This window comes from Amphiprion ocellaris, chromosome 4 (assembly GCF_022539595.1).
Source record: "Amphiprion ocellaris isolate individual 3 ecotype Okinawa chromosome 4, ASM2253959v1, whole genome shotgun sequence".
NCBI classification, from domain to species: Eukaryota; Metazoa; Chordata; class Actinopteri; family Pomacentridae; genus Amphiprion; species Amphiprion ocellaris.
Window position 1 is genome coordinate 32,088,689 of NC_072769.1, and position 25,696 is coordinate 32,114,384.

The 25,696-nt window shown below is 37.5% G+C and overlaps 1 protein-coding gene across 1 annotated transcript; it reads left to right on the forward strand.

Moving 5' to 3' along the window:
- Positions 1 to 12,861: 12,861 nt before the first annotated feature.
- LOC129348790 (THAP domain-containing protein 3-like) lies at positions 12,862 to 17,402 on the forward strand. The gene is made up of 3 exons (XM_055010226.1): positions 12,862 to 13,155; positions 14,893 to 15,100; positions 16,053 to 17,402. The coding sequence occupies exons 1-3, from the start codon at positions 13,142 to 13,144 to the stop codon at positions 16,296 to 16,298; spliced, it is 468 nt and encodes a 155-aa protein (XP_054866201.1). The 5' UTR covers positions 12,862 to 13,141; the 3' UTR covers positions 16,299 to 17,402.
- The last annotated feature ends 8,294 nt before the right edge of the window (positions 17,403 to 25,696 follow it).

The following is a 25,696-nucleotide window of genomic DNA, read 5'->3' on the forward strand; positions in this document are numbered from 1 at the left end:
CTACTCAACAGGCTTTGCGATATTTCATCCCTGATCAAATAGAAAAGAGATTTTCAATTATCCCTTTTCGGCACCAAATGTTCTTTTAATATAAATGTGCACACGTTGATCCGCACATACACACACAATGTCATGCACACAGTACGCAAGTTTTGGCCAAATTTCCTCATTCCTTTAACCCGCACATCAGAAAACTTCATTTTGAGCTTAGAAGTTAAGAGTTCAAAGAGATTGAAATCCACATATGCAGTCACACAGCCAAACACATACGCTCACCCTGCAGATGTATTCGCACTATTACTGTGCGAGGAACACTATTAAGGAAGTGCTGCGGTTGCATCTGTTCTGAGTGTGTGTACAGCCCTGAGCGAGTCATCTATTTCAGCAACCTTCCTCTCTCCTCTAGTCAACGCAAGAGAACACTCAGCGTCTCTGAACACAACTCTCCAGGCTTGAAGAGGGACAGACCCCATAGTTCAGCATGTCTCTGTGTCGATTTCGCTTTCTCATTATCTGCATTTCACACTTTCTTACACCCGTTCTTGAAAAATCTGTCTGTTTTTCCCTCAGGGTGTTTTTTGTGTGTGTTAATCTCAATATTGTATCAGTGTGAATGTTCAATGTGTTTGTTCTTGCTCACAAGACAGAAGGCGAAGGGATAAAGGATCAAGACGCTGACTGTGTGTCTGCACCCAACAGCACAAGTAACGTGCTGCAATGTAGACAGAAAAAGTGTCATTTTACACACGAGATATGATAATGATCAGAAAACGGAATCTTGCCATACTAACATGTGCCACTCAAGTGTGTGGATGGAACCGTGTTTGCATGTGTGCAATTGTGTACCATCCCCTGCTGTTGGTACACACAGAATAAAGGGGTGAAAAAAGAGAATCATCCTCATATTGTTATCCTGTGACATTGGAAAACTGTCAGGGACAAAGCAGAATCTCTACAAACAGTGCAGACATGACACAAGAACAGTCACAAACACATGATCCGTTCTTCTGTCTGCATCAAGGAGCAGTGATATCTTATGTATGCATAGTCATGTATGGACATGGTCGTGGACAGTATGCACAGTGTGTGTGTATGCGTGTGTGTATATGTGTGTGTGATTATATGGCAGCACAGGGTTTTTCTGCAGTGCTATAGTGCCATCTACAGTCGACTCTCGCTTGGGAGGAGATTCAAGACAAAGCCGGTGGCCATATGCGAGCAGTGGCCTTCCGTTCGCTCTCACCATGGGATCAGAGAGTGTTTCCTCCGAGCGAGTGTGTGTGTTTCAGAGTGTGTGTGTGTTTTGCTTGTGTGTGTGTGTGTGTGTGTGTGTGTGTGTGCAAGTGCTGCAGGGAGCACAACGGACACACCATAAAGGTGAGAGGATGCAGGGGGAGAAAATAGCCTTGTATTTGTGCTCGTGTGGCTTTTCACTTCTCTGGCTGACAACTAAAATACCATACTGCTCCAGTCTCACAGACATGGCCTTTTCTTTTCCCCCTCCGAGCCCCCCACCCCTTTCTCCTCCCCCTCTCCTGTACTTTCACTTCCAAACTCACTGCCGTTCCAGAAGTTTTTGCTCTCCTCTCATACTTTAACATCATTCTCACAGTTTCCACTTAAGTATGACACTCCTCCTCCTCCTCTCTCTCTTAGAGAATTGTGCTCTCACTTTGCTCCAGCTCTTATCTTATCTATACACTGCGCTTGAATTATAAGATGCAGTTTCCTCCCAGACTCACTAACAGAAATGAATACTGTGGCGAAACTTTGAATACTCTTTTTTTTACCAATCATTTGAATTCCATTCATCGCTGTCCTGTCACTGCTTTTCTGGCGCTGACACTGTGCACCATGTCTATTGATGATGTGACTCAAATTTTAAGAAGAGCTACGAAAATGTGATTGATGAGAGTGGCAACAAGATATATGAATAAGAATAACATTTGGATTACGCTCTTTGAGCAGAATTGCTTACGCATCCTCACAAGCTCCTTCTGTCTTTCAATCTCACTTTATCTCCTCTATCTGTTTATTTTTTCTCTCCCACAGAGACGCCGCTCTCCTCATCTTCTGCTTCCCATCTTCCTCTCTCTTCCCGCAGTCCCTCCGCTGGGGTTAATGAATGACTTGGCAGGAGGCTGTATCTGTGGCGGTCGGGGAACCAGTAGGGCTTGGAGAGGTGAGGAGACACTCTTCCTGTCACCTCCCAGCTACTATTCTCACTCACCAGGCTACACTGCCAGGAACAGGATGGCACCGGCTTATTGGATTATCTTTTAGAATGACTTCCTGGTCCTGGGTAGGATTTGTGCATGGCTTTCAAGAAACCGGGATCTTCAGCCAGCACAGCAATGCAAGTAGGAGAAAAGGCATATGGATCTAATGGAGGTGTTGGATGACACACAGCTATTGTTGTTATCTTGGTCCGTCCACTTCCACCCACTTTGGTTAAAATCTAGAATGAAATATCAACAAATGCATGTCTACTTATTGGACAGATTGCCACTGATGTTTGCCTTATTCATGCTTCCTAGAGGATAAATCCACATAACTTTGTTTCATGTTGCGCTATAAGCTTAAAATTTTCAATGTAACTTCTGATTTTCCACACATATTACATTAAAATGACAACACACATAAAAATAAGAACATTTGCAAATTGTTTTCTACTATAAAATCCTATTTCATAGAATAATATGTAGCCTGTTTTGCAATCGAATGTGTTTGAAGTTTAACAGACAGCACTTTATAGTGATGATCTATGAGGAAATACTTTGAGCATAACACCAACTAAACATCTGTATTTCAGCATTGTCACTGAGAGCATGTTTTGCATCATAAACCCGATAAAAAGACGGATTCAGAGAGCTGTGGCAGGCCAGTTGGTTTGCATTGGAGGCAGCCAGTGTTGCAGCATATAGTTGGCATCATCTTTTCCATTTGAAGTTAGTTCCAAATAATCACTTGTGTTGCCTTTTACACCCATGAAGCTATCACTAGCTAAGCTTACAAGACACACTAAGCAAAGTCACAAATGAACAAATATTAGCTTCAAAGTAGGACAGGTATTGTTGAACTGAATCTCAGGAAATGGAACTAAATACTACACTTCCCAGAATGCACCGGCAGCAGCAACGAGGTGCTTGACACCTGATCAGTGATCACTGATTTAAAGCACCTGGGAAGGACTGGGGGAAGCTCAGTCAGTCAGCCAAACAATCTTCAGAAGAGAAAGACGGGAGGAAAGAACAAAGAAGATCCAAGTCCAGTCATGGATTCAGTCCAAAGACGCCAATGGTTGGTGAAATGTTTATTTGCTTTCTTGGTGGTTTGAAATGTTTCTTGATATGGCCAAGTTTATGTTAACTGCTCACTGTGTGATTGGTTAATGAAAGCCTGCAGCATTTACTCCATCTTTATGTCAAATGAGTTTGAATTAAGATGTTTCATTTTGATTTTAAGTAAAGTAAAAATATAGGAAATATATATGTTCTGTTAAATGTTTAAACTTTACTAAAATGTTGGTTATTCTTTATTTGCTTTAAAAAGGTTTAAGTGATTGATTCATTTAAATGGTTAAGTGAGTAATATGTCAACTTTTTGGTTCTGCATTTGATGATGTAAACTTTGTTTCTGTCTTTAAAGGTTTACAACCTGTTGAAACATCATAACCAACCAACTAAAAGGAAAATAAAAGTTTGAGTTGGAAATTTGAATTGAGTTGTCCTCGCGTCCTTTGGAGGGAAAGAGAGGTGGACTTGACAGGTATTATAATCAAGACCAAACACTAAACTTGCAGGATTTTGCAGGACACTGTTATATGAGGGTCTTGTTATTGTAACTCTTCAACCACAAAAGCAAAAACAAAATTCCCAATACATATACAGCAGACAACCAAGGCTTCTATAAGCTCTCCAGTCTTATAAATGGGGCAATGCTTTCTAAACTGACCACCAGAACATGTATTATTATATAGTATTTCTCAAGAAAATCTGATGTTTTTTAACCCTTAATTTGTACCAGGGATTTTTTTTTCCCCAAGTCAGAGGTGACAACATTGGCCAAACGTCCAGTTAACAACATCAATCTCCTTGATTTTTCACCCTTCACCATCACCAGTTCAGAATATCACTTTGTCCAGGACTGTTTACGACTATTTTTCTTACCAGCATGACTTTTGTAAGGGTAGCATGATGCATGACTTTCTGCCTATGCAAGTAATGCTAACTTGGTTTTCTTTTCATAAAGCTGCTGCCATAGTTGTGGCTTCTTAGTTTTCTTACAAGTTTTGAAATGACAGTGGCAGTCAAGAAAAAGTGTGTTTTGTTGCAGTTAATCCACCAGTAATATCTGTAGTCTGTAAAGCCACACAAACACATCTTTCAAAAACTTTTACCAATGTATTTTGAAGAGATTCAGGGCGGAGATATCACAGAACACATACTGATTCATTTACCAAGCAGTTAGGAGATTTTTTTGCTCTTTTTTTCCCTCTACCAACATACATATTAGTCACTGTTTGCACCGACAATAAGCCAGCGTAAGATGTGCAGACAGCCCTCTTTTCTACCTGATGAAGTCTTTGAAAAGAGATGCTTCTCCAATCTTTTGTGAATCCCCTAATGGTAGCTCATACGTTTACAGTGCTGATGGGCACAGATTTGAAAGCTATCATAATCCTTTTGAAAAAAGTAGGAGATCACTGACTTTATAAACTGCTTCTCTCATCTGCCTGCAAGGTGCTTATGGGAGGTGTGTGTGTGTGTGTGTGTGTGAGGAGGGTCTCAGACATGGGCTTCAGAAAAAAGCACCACGTCGAGCTCGAAGCAGCCATGGAGAAAGACTCGGGTGCAAAGTCACTAACAGACAAATGAGCTGATTTGTTGACTGATTGAGCACGGCTTGTCGATTAAATCCCCTTTTAATGTTTGCTGTGCTGAGGAAACAAGAAGGAAAGAAAGAAAGACTCAAGAAAAATGGCGTGAAAGAGCAAACCAGGAGACAGAAAGAGGCCGCCTATGAGACAAAAGCTTTTTGAAACATCACAAAGGCCCAGATGTTAGTTGTCATTTGACTTGTGGGAATTTAAAAAATGACAACCCCCCCAAGTTGAAAGAGAAACATGAGAGAAGGGCAGCAATAGTTTTTGGGTGCAAATAAAAAAAACAAACGGCAGAGAGCAAAGCTGAGAAAGACTAACTGCACACGTGCATGTGTGTGTTTATGTGCATACTTTGCATCTCCAGTGCGACTTGTGAGTGTGTCTCCGCCTTTGTCACCCAGTACAACAGTTGTCATGGGAACATGACTGTCAGAGGAACAGGCATATTTCCATCACACTGTCTTTGTTCTTCCTGTTAATGTAATACAACAACACCCCCGACCACACAAATTCACACAGACATGTTTACTTTTGTTTCTATTTTGATATTTTTTCCTGTCCCTTGTTTCCCCACCTCTCCACTCTTCGTTTAACATATATTGCTTGTAGCTTTGAAGCATGTTCTCCTCGAGACACTTGTAGCACACTATTCCTTTATAAACCTAACAGCTGCATTTATCTGTACGTTTGCACACATCCTTCTATCCATTATCTATACGTCCCAGCCAACTTAGGGTGAAGACAGGGGACACCCTGGACAGGTTGCTAGTCTATCACAGTGCCACATAGAGAGACAGACAATCCCTCTCACGTTCACACCTACGGACAATTTAGAATCACCAATTAACCTCATCATATTTTTGGACTGTAGGAGGAAGCCAGAGTACCTAGGGAAAACCCATGCATGCACAGGGAGAACATGCAAACTCCATGCAGAAAGATCCCAGGAAGGCCGGGACGCGAACCGGGGATCTTCTAGCTGCGAGGCGATAGTGCTAACCATCAAGCCACTGTGCAGCCCTGTTTACACACAGAAAAAGCATTTTCACTCAAAGGTCAGTCAAAGTGCAAAACAACTTATTACATTTTCAGCACAGTCCAACCATTCCAATACCAGCAATAATATGTATGTCTGTATGTGTGTGTGTGAAGGGTTTCATTGAGTTTAACCGTTTTTATGTATATTAGGTACGTATGGGGTTATTCTCTGTCCAGATCATAGCCTTCCCTTAGAAGACTTTTACACTTTCATCATAATGCACTTAGAAAAGAAACACTGTTCACAAGTGAGTTAGGTATGGTGTAACATAACAGCTGACATTTCTCTGCTTGTATCTCTGCTTCAGTCTCTGCTAAGCCTTAAGTTAAACCTATACGACCAGTCAAAAGTTTGGACTCACCTGTTCATTCAATGTTTTTTTTTCTTTATTTTTACTATTTTCTACATTGTAGATACATACTGAAGACATCAAAGCTATGAAGCAAGATATATGGAATTATGTAGCAAACAAACAATTGTGAAATGACTCTAAATATGTTTATATTTCAGATTCCTCAAAATAGCCACCCTTAGCTTTGATGACAGCTTTGCAAACCGTTGGCTTTCTCTCAATGAGCTTCATGAGGTTGTCACCTGAAATGGTTTTCACTTCACAGGTGTTCCTTGTCAAGGTTAATTTGTGGAGTTTCTTGCCTTCTTAATGGGGTTGGGACCAGCAGCTGTGCAGAGGTCAGGTTGGTACACAGTTGACAGCCCCATGTGACAACTGTTAGAATCCATATTATGGCAAGAACCAATCAGCTAATTAAAATCAATTTACTTAGCTAAGTGATTGGGGATAGTAAGTGTTACTTAGTGTGTCCAAATGTTTTACTGGTAGTGTATGTATTTTTTTAAGTGCCAAGGGCTCTACTGTGTTCGCCATTTAATTTTTCATTTTACCTTGGCTTGCTGCTGAAAACAGGACCAGTAAGAACTGAGTGTGCTGTAAAAGTTGTTATGGACAAGAAAACCAAAATGCATAGCTGCAAAATGCTACAATGTTATGCAGAGCTGAGTAGAAGAGCAGAATCAAGTAATAATTCTCTGTTAGTTCATCACTCTGTACATATTTATTTAATCAATCACTAATATATAAGAATTGATCAATACACCTTTAATATTTCTTTATTATTAGACTTTACAGGCTACACACTAGTTCAGTGATTAATACTTTCACTATGACCCACTGCAAATCTTGTGTAGGTATTTGTTGCATTAGTCTATCGACAGAATATTCTCCAGTGCTGACACAGCACTGTGTAGAACAGTCTATCCTTCGGCTTGAGGGGCAGTAATGTTCTGTTGTGATGGTATTTCTTTAAACTAATTTCATTCATCTTGGGTTGGGCCAAGAACATGATGCACCGTTGGTGTTCAGTCAAAATAGCGATGGGGGAATTGTTTCAGTGGAACATTTGTATGCAGGGAGGCGAGAAGTGCTATTAATGTGAAAAATTCATGGTAAAAAAAAAAAAAAAAAAAAAGCAAGGCTGCTTTACTGCAAGATCCAAACCTTTGGCAAAACTTGAAATTTCCCATGTTCGTGTTGCTGCCAGGAGGTTGTTGAAGGGGGTTTTAAAAATGGTAATGAAAAGTGAGAAGAAATCTACATAAAACAGTCTTGTAACCCCAAAGTATGCCCACTGACTTGTATAAATTGCATAAATTCATAGATTAAATAACCTTTTCAATATACTGGTCCTTACATCCAGTCATATCCATGTTCAATGTCAATATCACTATATTAATTCACAAAGTCCATCCCAAAAAAAGAAAAAGAGCAGAATTTTATATTAATACACTTGATTATGTGAAAACATACTATATTGAAGGTTAAAGTTCATTTTAGCAGAGGCTCAGGCTGAAATGTTCTTTTTACTTTGCTTGCATGCTGAGAGAATGTGATGCATTTATTTTGTTATGAGACATTTAAATCCGGAAGTTTTCAATTATATATACAATTTACATTCAATTTATATCAAGGTGTTGAGAGCCATCGGTTGTGACGAATTGGAACTTGACTTGCAAGGGCGTTTGTGTTTCACTCTCACGGTTTCACTGTTTCCCTCCATCAACAGAGCTTAATGACTCTGTTGGTATGCGATAAGTCAACAGTTTCACAATCTGATAATCTATGATGAATAGCGTGCTTGTTATTTCAAAAACGCCGGCAAATGGTACGTACGGTGTCTGAAAGCGTTGTAATTCAACGAGCATCTTCTCCATTATGGCGAAGCGCATTACTTGTGATGTGATTTATATTTGTGTCGCCCACCACTGCGATCAAGGCAATGCAAATAAATTGGAGGAATTAGGGGGAGGTAGGTTTTGTTTGGGCTTTCATCAGATTTCCACCTGCCATCCTCACAGGAAACAAACTCTGGATATTTTTTCTCAGTGTGATCAGAATCGCCATCAGTGACATGTATGAAGATCAGAGTGTTCATGTGAAAGCTAACAAGCTCTTATTGTTCCCACTGTGCAGGGTCTGCTAATAATTGCCTCATATGCTGTACAGATGCTGGTGCACCGCTGTGCCTTTTTTTTTTTCTGTCTGTCCATTAGGTTACACAATGCTGCCATGGATGATAACAAATTCATTATACTTTAAATACAGGAAAAATATTATTTCTTTTTTTTTTTCCAGTTTTGAAGTAACACATGCTGCAATCTATCAATTTGCACACTTCACCCCCAGTACTTTAGCATGAAAATCAGACTCTTGATATCCTTTGAATCTCTATTATTATTTGTGTTTTGTAAAATGGAGTGGGTTTTGTTATCGCGACTACACATTTGAAGAGTGCTCATTCACCAGCCTTCTAAGGAGCTAACAGCAACTTAGATTAGAACAAGTAGCGTGGGGTTTGTTTGTCTTGGGGGTTGTTATTACCATTTTTTGTTTATCAAATTGTTTTCTTTATTCTATGAAGGGGTTTTTCACCACATGGAAGCTGCTTAGAATATCAATAGCGGGCCAGATGCATCTGGCACATTCTGTATTCTTCTCAGGTGGTGGTGAAGCAACCACAGCATTTCTTTCTCTTTTCTGCCTTTTCATTCTCCTCTCCTCATCTTCCAGTGTGGTGATTATTAATCACCTAATATCATGGCACAATGAACAGATTGCCATGAGTAGCAAATGAAGGCCGCGCGAGACAAAACAAGGAGAGGGAGTAGGCAGCTCCACCATTAATTTGAAAAAGTGAATCTGATCAGCGTGCGGGGGAGTGTGGGTTAGTATGTCCATTGTTCAACGTCTGTGTGTTGTAAGCACAAATCCATGCTTGTATATATGCACAAGCACCTGTTTTTCAGAGTAAGGGGCAACAAACAAAGCCAGAAATGTGGGCTGGAGAGAAAATGAAAATTACGAAAACTCTCGTTTTTTATCTATCAGACATGATCAGACTCTATTTTACCTCTGTAATATCATCAGGACTTTAGGGACAGAGCAGAATAAATTTAAATAGAAGTTAAAATAGGTAAGATTACATGAATTTAGTTTTTTTTTTTTCATCTGAATATAATGTCCCTGCTGCTTCCCTCAAGTACAAAAAGTACCAGGATAGTTTTGTTCTCCCTGTTGCAAACTTTCAGACTTTGCTTAAAGCAGAAAAAAAATCAGGAAAGTGTTTCATATCACAGATTTAATTGAACTAAATCAGGACATGCAAGCAGCTCTTTAAGGCTCAGTTATAGTTTAAGTAAAATAATGACAGTGTGCTAATTTGCCCTAACTGATGAAGCGTCCATTTTGATAATTAATGAAGTATCCGAAAATGTCTAATCTGCCAGTAGGTGTAGAGAAAAAGTCAAGGGATTACCAAAGTTATTCAGATGTATCTTCTGGAAACTATGAATGTAAATATTAAGCTTTGGCCATAGAGTAGAAATTAAAATGTTTCAGAAAAAAGTAAAAATTTTAGTCATTTAGTTGTCAAAATATTAAACAGAAACCCAAAACATATCAACTTGATGGTGACACTAGGGAAAACCATCAGTAGGATGCATCCTCTGGAAACCATGAATGTCTGTATGAAACTTTGTCCATAGCGTAGAAGTTGAGATGAGCTTCTAAATAATGTGAAAACTTTGATCAGTTAGTTGTCGAAATACTAAATAAAAACCAAAGTATATCAGCCCGATGGTGAAACAAGAGAAAACATCAGTAGGGTTCATCCTCTGGAAGCTAGAAATGTATGTATTAATCTTCGGTCATAAAGATGAGCTCAAACATAAAATTAAAACTTTGATTAATTAAAATTAGCAATCTGATAGTGACATTAGAAGGAAAAGTCAGTAGGATCAATCCTCTAGTAACCTCAAATATCTGAATTGATGTTGAGATATTGTTGAGAAATTGACATCTTCAACTAATTAGTTGTCAAAATACTAATAAAAGAAACAACATCTCTCAACCTGACGGTGACACTGAAAGAAAAGTCAGCAGGCCTAATCCTTTGGGAACCAAGAATGTCTGCATGAATCTTTTGTCATAGAAAAAGGTTCACAAATAAAGCTTGATCAATTTCTTGTGAAAATACTTAAGAAAAAAACACTAATTATATTAACCTGATGATGTCGCTACATGAAAAGTCAGTGGGATTAATCCCCTGAGAAAGTTTATTCACTGAATAAAGTCTAAACTTTCATCAATTTGTTTTCAAAATACTAAAAAACTCAACAAAATAAAACCTAAAATACAAAAGAATGATCATCAATCTAGGGGAAAAGTGAGTAAGATTCGTCCTCTGGGAACCATGAACATCTGTTCTATAGCAGTCCATACAGTATTGATTTCAAACCAAAGTAATGAACCGACACTATCATGGCTACAAATAGTGCACAGCAGTGCTTTAGCTTCCAAATACTTGTCAGAGAGCAGGGAATTGGCCCCAGGTGCAGAGACTCACTGAAGCAGATTAAGCCTTTTCCAGTGGTTTATTATTATTTATCATATAACAGACAATGAAGTAAGTATTGTTGCCAAGTGAGGCAGGCTGAGTAATGCACTCAACAGTTGGCAGCTAACAAGCAGATATTTATACGATTCAACACTGTAAAAATAAGCTCTGAGCTACTGAAGGAAAGAAAACAGGTTTATATGAAGACTGGGCTGCAGCTCTGCACAGGATGAAAAATACAGCGGAGAATCTGACCGACTAATTAACAGCTTTCTATATGTTAAAGAATTAATTACGTCTGACAATAATTGAAATTATTATTATTATAAGAGTAAATAAGAGGTAAACAAACCCAATATTTAAAAATAAACTATTTCTTTGTGGACAACTTTGTTTAAGATTGCAACTGATTGATGTTTCTTTGTGCTGCACACCTATTGTTTAACCCTCTGAATCCGAAGAAGTTTGAGTTTTGGGGTTTTTGTTTTTGCTCCTCTCACATTTCTACTCACTGTAGGCACATTTTTCACTGCAATAAAAGGTCCTGCACCTCTACTGAGGCAGCACAACCATGTCTAGAAGTAAATGGCACTTAAACATGTCTTCTATGCAGTATGACACAGTAGTGATGCCGTAAAGCAGAAAAGGGAATATATATATATATATATATATATATATATATATATATATATATATATATATATATATGGTAGCCTTACTTACTATAGGTATTTTACTACTTACATTTTTTGTCTACTTCCATACTTGTTTCCTATATATTCTGTGTAAACACAGCCTGCAGTTCACTACTGAAAGTGATTATAGATCATAGTTTATTTTGAACTAATTTTCATGTAGAAAAAGTGACCTGGGTTAAATATCATGATTTTAAGTGTGGATTTGGCCAACCCAATGGCACGCTACAGTGACAATTATTCCTCTTTTTTTTTTTTTTTTTTAAAACAATTCCTGGTTATGATAAACGGTGTGATTTTGGCAATCTTCTCAGATATAAAGTGTTTGAAACTGCTGGCCAGATTTAGGATTCAGAGGGTTAATCTGCATGTAATAATTAGCGTTTCCTTGATGAAAAAAGAGATAATCCATCTCTCCTTTTTTTTAACAGTTACCGCTGGTACAAAATAAATTCCTTAAAAGGCAACAACATCTTCCCTTTTCAGAGGGAAACTCCCTCATACTTTTGGATATATTGATAATAGAAGTTGACACACACTTTCCCAGGCAACCACTTTTCCATATGGTCACCCAACCTCCCCAGTTGCCTCATTTTGCCTTTTCCATTTATTAATCAGGTCCCAGTAGAAAACGATGTAAACAACCAGTTGTGAAGGGCTGTCATTTTGTGGTCTGACTCTCTCCTGCTCCAACACTTAACCGACTCATCTTTAGCCATCTGACTTTTTCGCGCCAAAACCACTGTTTTCAGAGCGAGGTATTTTATCACCTTTCACTGGCAGCCTCATGAGCCAGCTTTTACTGAACAATGGCCGTGACCGCGGGAGATGTTCACTGACTGTGTTTGGTTTCTTTGTGTCGGCAGCATTAACAAGAGACTAAAAGGACACTTTGAGTGCTTGTGTGGGAATGGTTATTTGCTGCTTGAATATGTCATAACTGCTTAGATGCTGTAAGACTCTCATTACAGGAAGCCTCGGTCCTTTTTCATTTTCCCGTCTCCTTGTTATAATAAATGGAGTCACAGGAGTGCCACAATAAAATATAAATAAATAAATAAATAAATGTGGAAATATAAAGAGAAATAAATAAATAAATAAATGTGGAAATATAAAGACAAAAAATAAACAAATAAATAAATGTGGAAATATAAAGAGAAATAAATAAGTAAATAAATAAACAAATAAATAAATAAATAAAAAGGAAACTTTTGTCTTTGCTTTTCCCTTTTCGCTTTTTTCTTTTTATTTTTCCATTTTATCATTGTCTTTTCCGTTTTGCATTTGCTTTTTCATTTTGTCATTCCTCAGTCCACCAAGTAAAAGCAAAGACACAAAAGCCTTTGCTTTTAATTGGTGGACTGAGCTGTCAATCAAATGACTCTGGGCGGGGCTTTCTGTCCAGGGTGGGTTGTCGTACCCATAGATATGAATCAGCAGATAGGACACGCCCTTTTGAGCTGCGTGCCTACGGCGAGGCTAAGCTAGTGGGGGCAAAGTTTCAGTGCATTCAGTTGATGTTGACGGCTTGGAAACGGAAACGAGTATCCCGTCTCACTGTACTGCATACAATTGCACACTGCGTCGTAAGATTGAGACAAGTAAACTTGGAATGACTTTTCATAGGTAAGAATAGTTTTTGGCTCTTTTTTTCATTATTAAATCTTGTTGAGAGCTTCCAGTCTATGAGAGCTAACTAGTTAGCCACTAGCAAAACACTAACACGAGCTAGCAGCTTGACAACCAAATACCAGACGATTAATAGTGGCTGTAGTATAGTTGTACAAGCAGTAGTAGTAATACAAAAAGTACAAGCAGCAGTAGTAGTATAAATAGCTGTTCGAGTTGTAGAAATAGTATCAGCATTTGTAATAGTATTGCAAGTTGTAGTAGCAGTGCCAGTATCAGCAGCAGTAGTTAGATCCTGTCTCAGAGTGATGCAAAAAAAACTAGTCCATGCATTTGTTACTTCTAGGCTTGACTACTGTAATTCCTTATTATCAGGTTGTCCCAATAGCTCTCTAAAACATCTACAGCTGATCCAAAATGCTGCAGCCAGAGTACTGACGGGAGTTAGCAAGAGAGATCATATTTCTCCTATACTGGTTTCTCTTCATTGGCTTCCTGTTAAATCTAGAATAGAATTCAAAATCCTTCTTCTGACATATAAAGCTCTTAACAACCAATCTCCATCATATCTTAAAGACCTGATAGTACCATATTATCGTAGCAGAACTCTTCGCTCTCAGACTGCAGGCTTACTTGTTGTTCCTAGAATCTCTAAAAGTAGAATGGGAGGCAGAGCCTTCAGTTATCAGGCTCCTCTCCTGTGGAATCAGCTCCCAGTTTGGGTTCGGGAGGCGGACACCCTCTCTATTTTTAAGACCAGGCTTAAAACCTTCCTTTTTGACAAAGCTTATAGTTAGGGCTGACTGGGGAACCCTGATGGGGTGAGCTGGTGTTTTCATTTGCACAACTGACTTCCCCTCTTGACATCCCTTTAGTTTGCCCCTAGTTATGCTGCTATAGACCTAGGCTGCTGGGGGACCTCGCTGGATGCACTGAGCCCTTCTCTAACTACCTTTGTATTTACTATATACACCATTATTGCATTACACTAACTCTGTTTCTCCGTGTCCTTTCTCCGAGTGTCCCTGGTCCCAGAGCTGGATGCTTCAGATGTGTGGTTGTTCTCCCACCAACTGTAACCCTCTACCTCTATCCCTCTACCCCTCTATCCCTCTACCCCTCTATCCCTCTACCCCTCTATCTCTATCCCTCTGTCTCTATCCCTCTACCTCTATCTCTCTACCTCTTCTGTCCCTCTCAACCCGCCCGGCCAGCAGGCAGATGGGTCCCCCCACATTAGAGCCGGGTTCTGCTCGAGATTTTTTTCCCTGTTAAAAGGGTGTTTTCCTTGCCACTGTCGCCTTTTGGCTTGCTCTGGGGGTCAGGCATATGGGTTCTGTAAAGCGTCTCGAGACAATTTGACTGTAATTGGCGCTATATAAATAAAATTGAAATAGTGTACTACCACTACTACTAGTAGTAGTTGCATTACTATTACTACCACCAATACTACCAATAGTAGTTAAAAAGCCTAACTCATATATATCCAGATTACCATCTATGTTCTTCCTCCAAACCGATTGTATAATTGGGATTACAGACAATTCTTTAGGACTGCTCTCAAATAATTGAAATGTTACTAAACAAGGTTATACTTATCAAATTAAATAGCTCTGGTCTCCAGTATATTGGCTAATTTGGTTCTTTGTACTTAATTTATTAGCATGATTTCTTTTTAAATATGTTGTGTACAGACTTATTTACTTCTCTGTCTACTTTTCTTACTCCATGTAGGTTTCCCAGAGACTATGGGCTGAGGAGGAAGTGGGAAGCAGCTCTGAGGAGAGAGGGGTTTGCTGCAAATGATGAGTGGGTGCTCTGCAGTGATCATTTTAAACCTGATGAGTTTGACAGGGCTGGGCAGGTTTGTCGGCTTAGACCTGGTGTCATTCCATCAGTGTTTAACTTCCCGGCTCATCTTGGAAGAGGTGTTCACGGTCAGGTCTGTGCTAATCCCGTCAAAAAACAAAGCAGAAAAAAATCTAGATTATAAATCAACATGCAACCAAAGCACTCTGTGTATAACGCCATAGTATAGGATGTAGTTCAGAAAATGTCAAAGTATAGTATGCTTTACTCAAGAATAACATAGTATGGCCTGTGGTTCATAGTATAGCATGTCTGCAAAAAAAAAAACATAGATTATTATGTAGTTCAAAAAGTGCAAAATGATAGGATGTTGCCTAAAATTGTCATGTATGATATGTGGTTCAAAAAATGTCATAGTGCAGTATATTGTCAAAATAGTGTGTTATTCAAGAAAACATCAGAGTATGTCGTCTAAAAAATGCTATAGAATAATAGTTCATTGCACAAGTAAAAGTATAGTAATTTTTAAAACTGTTCAAGTTCTTATATGTTGCTAAAAAAACAACAAAAAAAGTCATAGTAATATGTCAATTAAAAAAGCCTATAGTATAGCGTGTCGCCCAACAAACGTCATAGTATAGCATGTCGCTCTAAAAACGTCATAGTATAGCATGTCGCTCTAAAAACGTCATAGTATAGCATGTCGCTCTAAAAACGTCATAGTATAGCCTTTTGTCCACAAAACATTATGTCCCTGCTATCTGAAGTAGGTGAGGAGCAACACAAAAACAGTCCAAACGCTGGTTTCCAGAGGGTTAGACGAGTATTTATTTGAAAGAGTAAGTTTACAACAACACAATGTGAGGGGGTTAAAAGCAAATGGGTGTTAGTAAAATAAAAATAAATAAACAGAACTAAAAGTGAACTTCATGTTGACATTGATGGACATTCCAACCAGGAACAAAGTAAAAGATAATCAATACGAAAAAAAACTCTTCCTGTTCACCTCTTAAAACCAAAAACACACCGCAGTAGCACCCTAAACTAAAACTACTAATGGGTTCCCTGTTTTCCTTTCTGAACAGTTCAAAGGTCCCTCTCTATCTCCCCACACATCCACCAACCACTGGAACACATCTCCAAAGTTCTGCCGGGCCAGCTCAGCTTCCCCTCAGAAGAAGTGCCGCCACCTGCCAGATGAAGGAGCCTTTTCAGAGACAGCTGGCATCGTGATTGGACTGTACTTTGGTCTGTTCCAATCCAGCTTCAGCTCCAGAGACGGCAGGCGGGACGAGTCAACGGAGGCCGGGTGGATGAAGGCATGCAGCTGAGTACAATCCAGAAAACAACAGAGGAGGAGTGCAGTGGCCCAGGGCCAGAACAGAGTAGTCAAAGTCAGCTTTATCGTCATTTTTTCAATATGTACATGACATACCAAGAATCGAAATTACGTTATGTTACGTTACGAGTGGCATAGTATGTCTCTTAGAAAACATCATAGTATAGCCTTTGGAATGAAAAAACGCCATAATATACATCGTATATTATGTACAAATAACAAGTCAAAGGAAAGAGACATACATTGTAGAATTGTAGTAATTGTGGGCTGACTGATTTACTGATTATCAGTATTTTATTTTTTACTGATTTATGGTAATAAATAAATTTAAAAAGGGTGCTATTTTGGCTCTGAACCTTTATCTACCTGTGGTCGCTCTGTCTTCTGGAGTGATTTGATTGGTTATACGTCGCGAATAAAACTCTTTTAACTTAACATCTGTAAACAAAACAAAAACGTATCAACAAAGTTTTCTGTTAGAGTTTGTGTTCTTCTAAGTTTAACTCCAAGATTTTAAATACTTTCATTTACTGCAAATGAATATCTACTCCAAATGTCTCACTAATAATCATTATCAGCCTTAAAAACTGTAAATGTGAATGTGAATGTTGTAAAAACGTGCTGTATGATGAAATAATGTAAAGTAGGCCGTGAAAAACACTCCAGAAAGGTTTTCTTTGAAAAAGAAATCATGAATTTTGGCGCAAAAAAACGCCATAGTATACTATGTCGGAAAAAAAATGCGATTTTTCAACATGTTGTAAAAACGTGCCATATGATGAAAAAATGTAAAGGAGGCCGTGAAAAACACCCCAGAAAGGTTTTCTTTGAAAAAAAAATCATGAATTTTGGTGCAAAAAAACGCCATAGTATACTATGTCGAAAAATGTCATTTTTCAACACTAAATCTTAATGAAAAATATGTTTTACTTAAGTCCACCTGTTTCAGCCATCTCTACCCCTCATTAGGTACCACTCTAAGGTACATTATACAAAAAAAAATCCAGTAGATGTCACTGTGTTTTGAAATAGCATGCAGAGCAAGTTAGTCTGCTCACAGGAAGTTAGCACGAGCAAAATCACTCCTCACAGGAGGCCTCCGTTTGCTGTGATTTTCAAAGGTAAAGTAATATTTTTGACATATTATGGTGCCTAAGGAGTTGCTGAACACAAATGTGTCATTTGAAATGTAAAAAAATAAAGATTTAAAAGGGTGAAATAATTTTTCTCAACCGTTTGGTAGAGGTCAATATTTTAAAAATCGTTGGGTCTCTTCATAAAAAAACCATTGATTGTTGTTATTAGTGCCCCAAAGAGATAAGAAAAATCAAGAAATAATTATTTCATTGCCTTTTCCTTGGTGAGGATGTTTAAGGGTTAACTTAACATCTGTAAACAAAACAAAAATGTATCAACAAAGTTTTCTGTTAGAGTTTGTGTTCTTGTAAGTTTAACTCCAAGATTTTAAATACTTTCATTTACTGCAAATGAATATCTACTCCAAATGTCTCACTAATAATCATTATCAGCCTTAAAATCCCACAAAACACCCCTCTATACTCAACCACACTTAGTACAGTCCGGTTCCCCCTTCTATAAAGCTGCTTGGAATCGTCCGCTTCCTGTTTGTCAAAGTGGCCTTCTACCTGGACAGGTTTTGTTGGAGCTCATGCAACAAACATTTTGGGTAACTGCACTTTAATATGGATGGATGATACTGAATTAGAGTCTGTTTTAATGAGACTGAGTTAAGATGTGTAGCTCTGTCATTAAATAGGAAATTATTTCTCAGAATTCACAGAGAAAAGTCTGAAATGTTTGCTAGGTTAGCGTCCCACATGTTCTTTGGCTCAGCTAAAGCTAACTCTCTCCAACTTCTGGATCTCTTGAGTTGCTTGTTGTTAAAATATCTTGCTAGAGGTGCTGAAGCTCAGAAAGTCTGAGATGTTTGTTCAAAATAAGCTCATTCTCAAGTCTTATCTGAACTGTCCTCTTTTGTTTGAACTTTCCCTAAACTTAGGAGTTAATGACAGAGCAGCACATCCAGACCCAGTCTCATTTATGTAGAGATTAAACTTCAGTGTCATTCATTGATGTTAAAGTGCAGTTTTTCAAATGTTTGTTGCACATGCTCCCGACCAAACCAGTCCAGGTGGAAGACGATGTGAAGAGAAAGCTCCAGAGGATGAATATCACACATTTACGTTGGAAATAAATGTCCTTTAATTAGACATTGTCATGCAAACGTTGGATTTCCCTTTAATGATGTTCAAATCTTTGTTGAGTGTTTTGTTGATGTTGGTTTCTAACTGTTTTCTGACACTCGGCCCCAAAGATTAAAACCTTCTACGGTTCATAAGCTGCAACAATTCACACATTATCAACTATCTTTCTGACTAAACTAAGATAAAAAGTGAAAAACTGCCTGATTCCTGCATCATGAATGTAAATCTATTTGGTTTTTATGACAGTAAACTGAATATATTTGGGTTTGACTTTTTTTTATTTGATTTTATAAACCAAAACAAGAAATGAATTACTGGAGAAAACAAATCAACAGATTAATGGACAAAGAAAATGTGTTTTCCAACATATATGGCTGAATTACTCCAACATTAGAAGATACATAGAGTTTTAATTCAATTTTATTTATATAACGTCAATTACAGGTCAAATTGTCTCAAGACGCTTTATTTTTAGATTTTTTTTGTCATATTTAAAATATGACTAAGAAATTTAAACCTCTTGAGTAATCCAATTTATTTGGTTTTTAAGAGACTAATCGGCAATTAAAATAACTTTCTCCACTAAAACTAATAAACATGAGGTCAAATAGAAGGAAGAGTTTTAAATACTGCAGTCCCACGACGACAAGAATAAAGTTTGTCAACAAAAACTAAATCATCTGGTGGATTCCATGAAAGTCCTAATAAAGGATAATAAAGTGTGATACTAAAGATTTGTGGTGCTAAAAATGTCAAGGTAAAGATATCAAGTTGAACATCTGGATGGAGGTTGATAAAAGTTGACCTCCCTTCATTTCTGTGGAGCCGACTCCATGGATTTTATGGATGGTGGTTAAAGACCTGCTCTTCTAGTGGTCTTCCTTCTAGTCGCTGTAAAAAGTCAGTCCATCCTGGCCGACTTCAACACCTCTTCATGACAGCTTGTTCTGCCTCAGACCTGGTGGAAACTCCAGAAACTCGGGAAAACCCGTGGAGACTCGAAGAACTCGTGGAGACTCGAGGAACTCGTCGGGCGGGGGAAGGTGTGGTGGGCGGTGGGGGGGAGGTGGGGGACTAGAGGGGGGAGGCCGCCACCCACCTCCCCGCCTACTCTCCGCCCTGACTCCACCCAGACTCCGCCTTGGCTCCACCCATGTGGTGACTTCAGAACTACGATGCCAAAGGGACGACGAAATTATTTCTTTGTATCTGATCTGTAGCTCAGTGAGTTAAGGATTTGCCTATGGAGCTGCAGGTCGCTGGTTCAAGACCAGACCCTTCTTAAGTTTTATCAAAATCCTGACAAAGACAAACAAAGAAAACTGCCGGTGTCGGGTCTTGAACCTGCGACCCTCCACTCCATAGTCCTCTTCTTATTCCCCTGAGCTACTCGCTCAGATACTAAACTTTCTTTTTTTTGCGCATTTATCATCTATTTTTTGTCGTTTTCGAATTTTTTTTAACTCGAGTCTCGACTCGACCGTTTTTCTCAGGAGGTTGGACTTTCAGCCTTTGTGCTGGAGGGTGGAACCCTCAGTTCCAAGACTTTCCAAAGCCTCCAGACCTCCCGAGTCCTCAGGACCTGAGCTTTCACACAGTCTGAGGGCTGAAATTTTCTAAGTCCCACAGTAGTTCTCTGTTAGTCTGAACCTTCAGACAGTCCAAGGACTGATATCTTCCAAGTTCCTGAGTACTTCTCTGTTAGTTTGAACCTTTCCACAGTCCGAGGACTGAAAACCTTAAAGTTCTTGAGTAGTTCTCTTTTAGTTTGAACCTTCAGACAGTCTGAGGACTGAAATCTTAAAGGTTTCTCAGTACTTCTCTGTTAGTTTGAACTTTGTGGTTAACAGAAGCCTTAAAACTTGTGACCATGAGTCTTGATTTCACATTTAGACCATCCATCTGAGTTCTTCTCAGACCTTCACCTGTGGGTTTTTTAGAAATCCTCAGCAAACTTTGATTCTCTTCACTGAACAATAAAGTTTGTGGAGATCAGAAGGTAACATTAGTTTGATCGATGCCTTCAACTACTAGTAGACTTTATCTGGAAAGCAGTTGTCTGAAATGAGCACTTAGTAAATCTGTCTACAATCAAACCAAGAACATAGAAAGAGGAAATGTTTGAAGAAACAACTTGATGTTTTCATTTCAGACTAGAAAACGCCTTTAGACCTTTATCTGTTTTTGCTCTTTTTGATCGTTTTATTGTCTCTTCTGTTTAATTTGATCTTCTAAAGTCTACATGGTGTCTTTTCAAATGTTTTGTCTTTAGTTTGATTCTTCTTAAATGTTTAGTTTTGCTCTTTTCTCACCTTTTATTCTTTTCTAATCTCTGATTTGATTTCAAAATGTTTTGTCTTTTTAATGTTTAATTGTTTTTTCAAATGTTTTATCGGCTTGTTTGAATTTTTTTTCTTTCCCAATATTTAATTTTTCGATTAAATCTTTAAGGTTTTTCTTTTTAAATGTTTTACCACCTTTTAATGTTTAATTTTCTTTTTAAATGCTTCATTGTATTTTCTGTTTAATTCCTATTTGAAGTTTTATTGTCTTTAAGATGTAATTTTCTAATTAAACATTTAATTTTTTAATTGAATGTTTTGTCTTTTTAAAGGTTTAATAATCTAATTAAATGTTTTGTATTTTTTAAATGTTTAATATTCTTCTTGTTTAATTGTATTTTTTAAATGTGTAATTATCAAAAATATTTTATCTGTAATTTTGAATATTTGTATTTTTAAAATTTGGTTTAATTTCATAATGACATGTATTGTAGCTTGTTTAATTATCTAATTCAATATTTTGTCTGATAAATATAGTTAAACATTAAATACAATTAAGTGATATTACAATACATATATTCAAAATTACAGATAAAATATTTTCGATAATTACACATTGAAAAAATACAATTAAACAAGAAGAACATTACACATTTAAAAAATACAATTAAACAAGAAGAATATTAAACATTTAAAAAATACTTTTTAATAATAAAACTTTTTAAAAGTTTTATTGTATTAATTTTTTTTCCCTTTGATTTAATTGCTTTTTGTTATGTAGTTTATTTCTTTAATCTTCTTTTTCTGTCAAGGTTTTAACCCCAACCTTAAAAATGAAATAAACCCTTAAATCACAATGAAAATACTTCTGTTGTCACAATCATGAGTTAGTCAATTATTCAGTTTATCAATTCAACTTTATTTGTTTAGCACCTTTTACACAGATGACAAAACTAAACAAGCAAAGAGAAAAAAACTATGCTAAAAGTATGATTAAAACTCAAAAACGTTAAAAAAAAAATTTAACATGGTAATAAAATATGTTGTGTGCAGGGGATGGAGGGAGTTTATTGAAGTCTTCTTGGGCTCACATGGGAAATCATTTAAAATATAAACTTCATATTCAGTCTAAGGAAACTGCAGCGCGACAGAAGAACCAACAATATCTCCTGTTCTCTCCTTTAATGAGTCGACTTTTCTTGTGCTTTCAGACCTAAGAACTACAGACTCTTCACAACCTGCTCAAACTCTTGGTACAGGACCTCACCACACGGGTCAAGAAGGTTTCCGTCTCATTTCTACTTTGAAGCTCACCTTCTCCTGCTCAAACTGCTGACAAATGTTTCTGCTGCTCTAAAGTCTGGTCTCTAGAACTTCCTAAAAACTCTCAAAGTCTCTTCTGCTGCAGGTTGCTTTGTAGAACTTTTGCAGAAAACCTCACTAAAGCACATGGAGGGGCCTCAAGATAGTCGTCCAGATGAAACCGTACAAAAACCAAACTAGCACAACCCAAACGCTAAAGTCTCCTGCAGCCTACCAGAGAACCTCTTTAAACAGAGAATCAGGACAGGAACTCTTACCTTCTGGACAACCAACGTTGCTTCACAAACAAGAACACAGAATGTGTCTGACCAAAAACCTCTAAAGACTCACTACAGCCAAGATAAAGACACAACTCAGCTGTACCAAACCCACTAATCAATGCACACATTAGCACCATGTGCTAACTGTGGCTAAAGAACCACCTTTACCAAGACAACTATCCAGTACAAAGCCCTAAAACACACCAAGAAACACATTAAAGCCTATTTTACTGCTGGAAGCTGCAAGCCAACACCTAAAGAACAAATTAAAGCAATGGAGTCAAACCCGCGTCAGTGGTGAAGAGTAGCAGAGGAAATGTTTGTAGCCAAACAAAGCAGGAAGACACTGAACTGCTCAGGTGTTTCTGATAACACTGAGCTGCTCAGGTGTTCCTGATAACACCAAGCAGCCACCTGGACAGCCAATAGGAACACAGCTTACTAGAAGTCCAGAGGGCTGGGTTAGTCAAGTAAATTTAGTTTAAAGTTGAAGCAGAAAGTTAACAAAGAAAGTTGAAAACCACCTTCTGATACCTGAAATCTCTGAGTTTTCACACAAAGAACGTCTGAACATGTCAAACTGCTTCCATAGTAGAACCATCATTGTAAAAACGTCATAGTATGGTGTGTTGCTCAAAAAACATTAGGACCCGGCTGTCTAGGGTCGCCGAGGAGCAACACAAAAACAAGACAAACGCTGGTTTCCAGGGGGTCAGGCGGGTATTTATTTGAAAGAGTAAGTTTACAACAACACAACATGTGAGCAGAAAAATCACAAAGTCTGTCTTTAGTGCAACTGAAAATATTAGTTTTTGTCTTTTTTACTGAGCAAACTTTTCAGGAAGTTGATGAAGAATAATTAAAGCTCTCATGTAGCAGTCCAACTTATTTTAGATCCTTGTGGAGAGTTTAATCTTATAGTTTGTAAAGCTGTTGAGTTTTTAGAGTCACATGGATTGTTTTGACATTTAACAACCGAGTCCTGAAATGAAATTACAGTTGTGGATTTCTGTCATTTAGTCTGGACTAAACAAATAACAGCAGCATAAATCTCAGACGTCATTATGAGGCGTCTGGATTGAGGTTTCTCACTTGATAATGATCAAAACATGAAATTTAGGTTGGTTTAAAGGAATATTCCACCTTAAATCTTTGAATGTTGACCTAAAAGGTTGGTTTCAGGAAGTATTCCACCTACAAGGTCCTCACACATCCACCTTAAAGGAACATTCCACCAAAAATCCTTGGGCATGCACCTAAAATGTTGCTTTAACCGAGTATTCCGTTCAAAATCCTCAAAGAGACCTGAGGGGCTGGTTAAAAGGAATATTCCACCTAAAACCTCAAATATAGACCCGAAAGGGTGGTTTAGAAAAAATCCTTCAATGTAGACCAAAAAAGTTAGTATGGAAGAATATTCCACCTGAAATGTAGACCTGAGAAGTTGGTTTGGAAGAATATACCATCCTAAACATCCTTACATGTAGACTAAAAGACGGTTTAGAAGAAGATTCCACCTAAAATCCTCCAATGTAGACCTAAAAGGTGAGTTTAATGGTATATTCCACCTAAAATTCACTACTGTAGACCTTGGAGGTTGGTCTGATGGTATATTCCACCCAACATCCTTGAACATAAACTTTGAAAGTTTGTTCAAAGGAGTATTCCACCTAAAATCCTTCAATGTAGAACAAAAAATCTTGGTGTAAAGGAGTATTCCACCTTAAATGTAGACCTTAAGGATGGTTTGGAGTAATATTCTACTCTAAAATCTTCCAATGTAGACCTAAATGCTCGAATGTAGCATGCTACATGTTGTAAAAATGTGCCATATGATGAAATAATGTGAAGGAGGCCGTGAAAAACACTATGGTAAGGTTTTCTTTGAAAAAAAAAAATCATGAATTTTGGCACAAAAAAACGCCATAATATACTATGTTGAGAAAAAAAATGTGATTTTTCAACATGTTGTAAAAATGTGCCATATGATGAAATAATGTGAAGGAGGCCGTGAAAAACACTATGGCAAGGTTTTCTTTGTAAAAAAAAAAAAAAAAAACATCATGAATTTTGGCGCAAAAAAACGCCATAGTATACTATGTCGAAAAAAAATGCGATTTTTCAGCATGTTGTAAAAACGTGCCATATGATGAAATAATGTAAAGGAGGCCATGAAAAACACTATGGCAAGGTTTTCTTTGAAAAAAAAATATTTATGAATTTTGGCGCAAAAAAACGCCATAGTATACTATGTCGGAAAAAAAATGCGATTTTTCAACATGTTGGAAAAACATGCCATATGATGAAATAATGTAAAGGAGGCTGTGAAAAACACTCCAGAAGGGTTCTCTTTGAAAAAGAAATCATCATGAATTTTGGCGCAAAAAAACACCATAGTATACTATGTCGAAAAAAAAATGCGATTTTTCAACATGTTGTAAAAAGGTGCCATATGATGAAATAATGTGAAAGAGGCCGTGAAAAACACTCAAAGGTTTTCTTTGAAAAAAATCATCATGAATTTAGGCACAAAAAAATGCCACAGTATACTATGTCGAAAAAAAAATGAGATTTTTCAGCATGTTGTAAAAACGTGCCATATGATGAAATAATGTAAAGGAGGCCGTGAAAACACTCCAGAAAGGTTTTCTTTGAAAAAAAAAAATCATCATGAATTTTGGCGCAAAAAAACGCCATAGTATACTATGTCGAAAAAAAATGCGATTTTTCAACATGTTGTGAAAATGTGCCATATGATGAAATAATGTAAAGGAGGCCGTGAAAAACACACCAGAAAGGTTTTCTTTGAAAAAAAAATCATGAATTTAGGCACAAAAAAATGCCACAGTATACTATGTCGGAGAAAAATTTTGATTTTTCAGCATGTTGTAAAAACGTGCCATATGATAAAATAATGGGAAGGAGGCCGTGAAAAACACTCCAGAAAGGTTTTCTTTGAAAAAAAATCATCATGAATTTAGTCGCAAAAAAACGCCATAGTATACTATGTCGAAAAAAAAATGCGATTTTTCAGCATGTTGTAAAAACGTGCCATATGATGAAATAATGTAAAGGAGGCCGTGAAAACACTCCAGAAAGGTTTTCTTTGAAAAAAAAATCATCATGAATTTTGGCGCAAAAAAACGCCATAGTATACTATGTCGAAAAAAAATTTGATTTTTCAACATGTTGTGAAAACGTGCCATATGATGAAATAATGTAAAGGAGGCCGTGAAAAACACTCCAGAAAGGTTTTCTTTGAAAAAAAAATCATCATGAATTTTGGCGCAAAAAAACGCC

Bases quoted from the DNA above. Each gene is read 5' to 3' on its own strand.
- LOC129348790 (XM_055010226.1), top strand. The intron at 15,101-16,052 runs GTCTGTGCTAAT...CTTTCTGAACAG, and splicing joins GAAGAGGTGTTCACGGTCAG to TTCAAAGGTCCCTCTCTATC.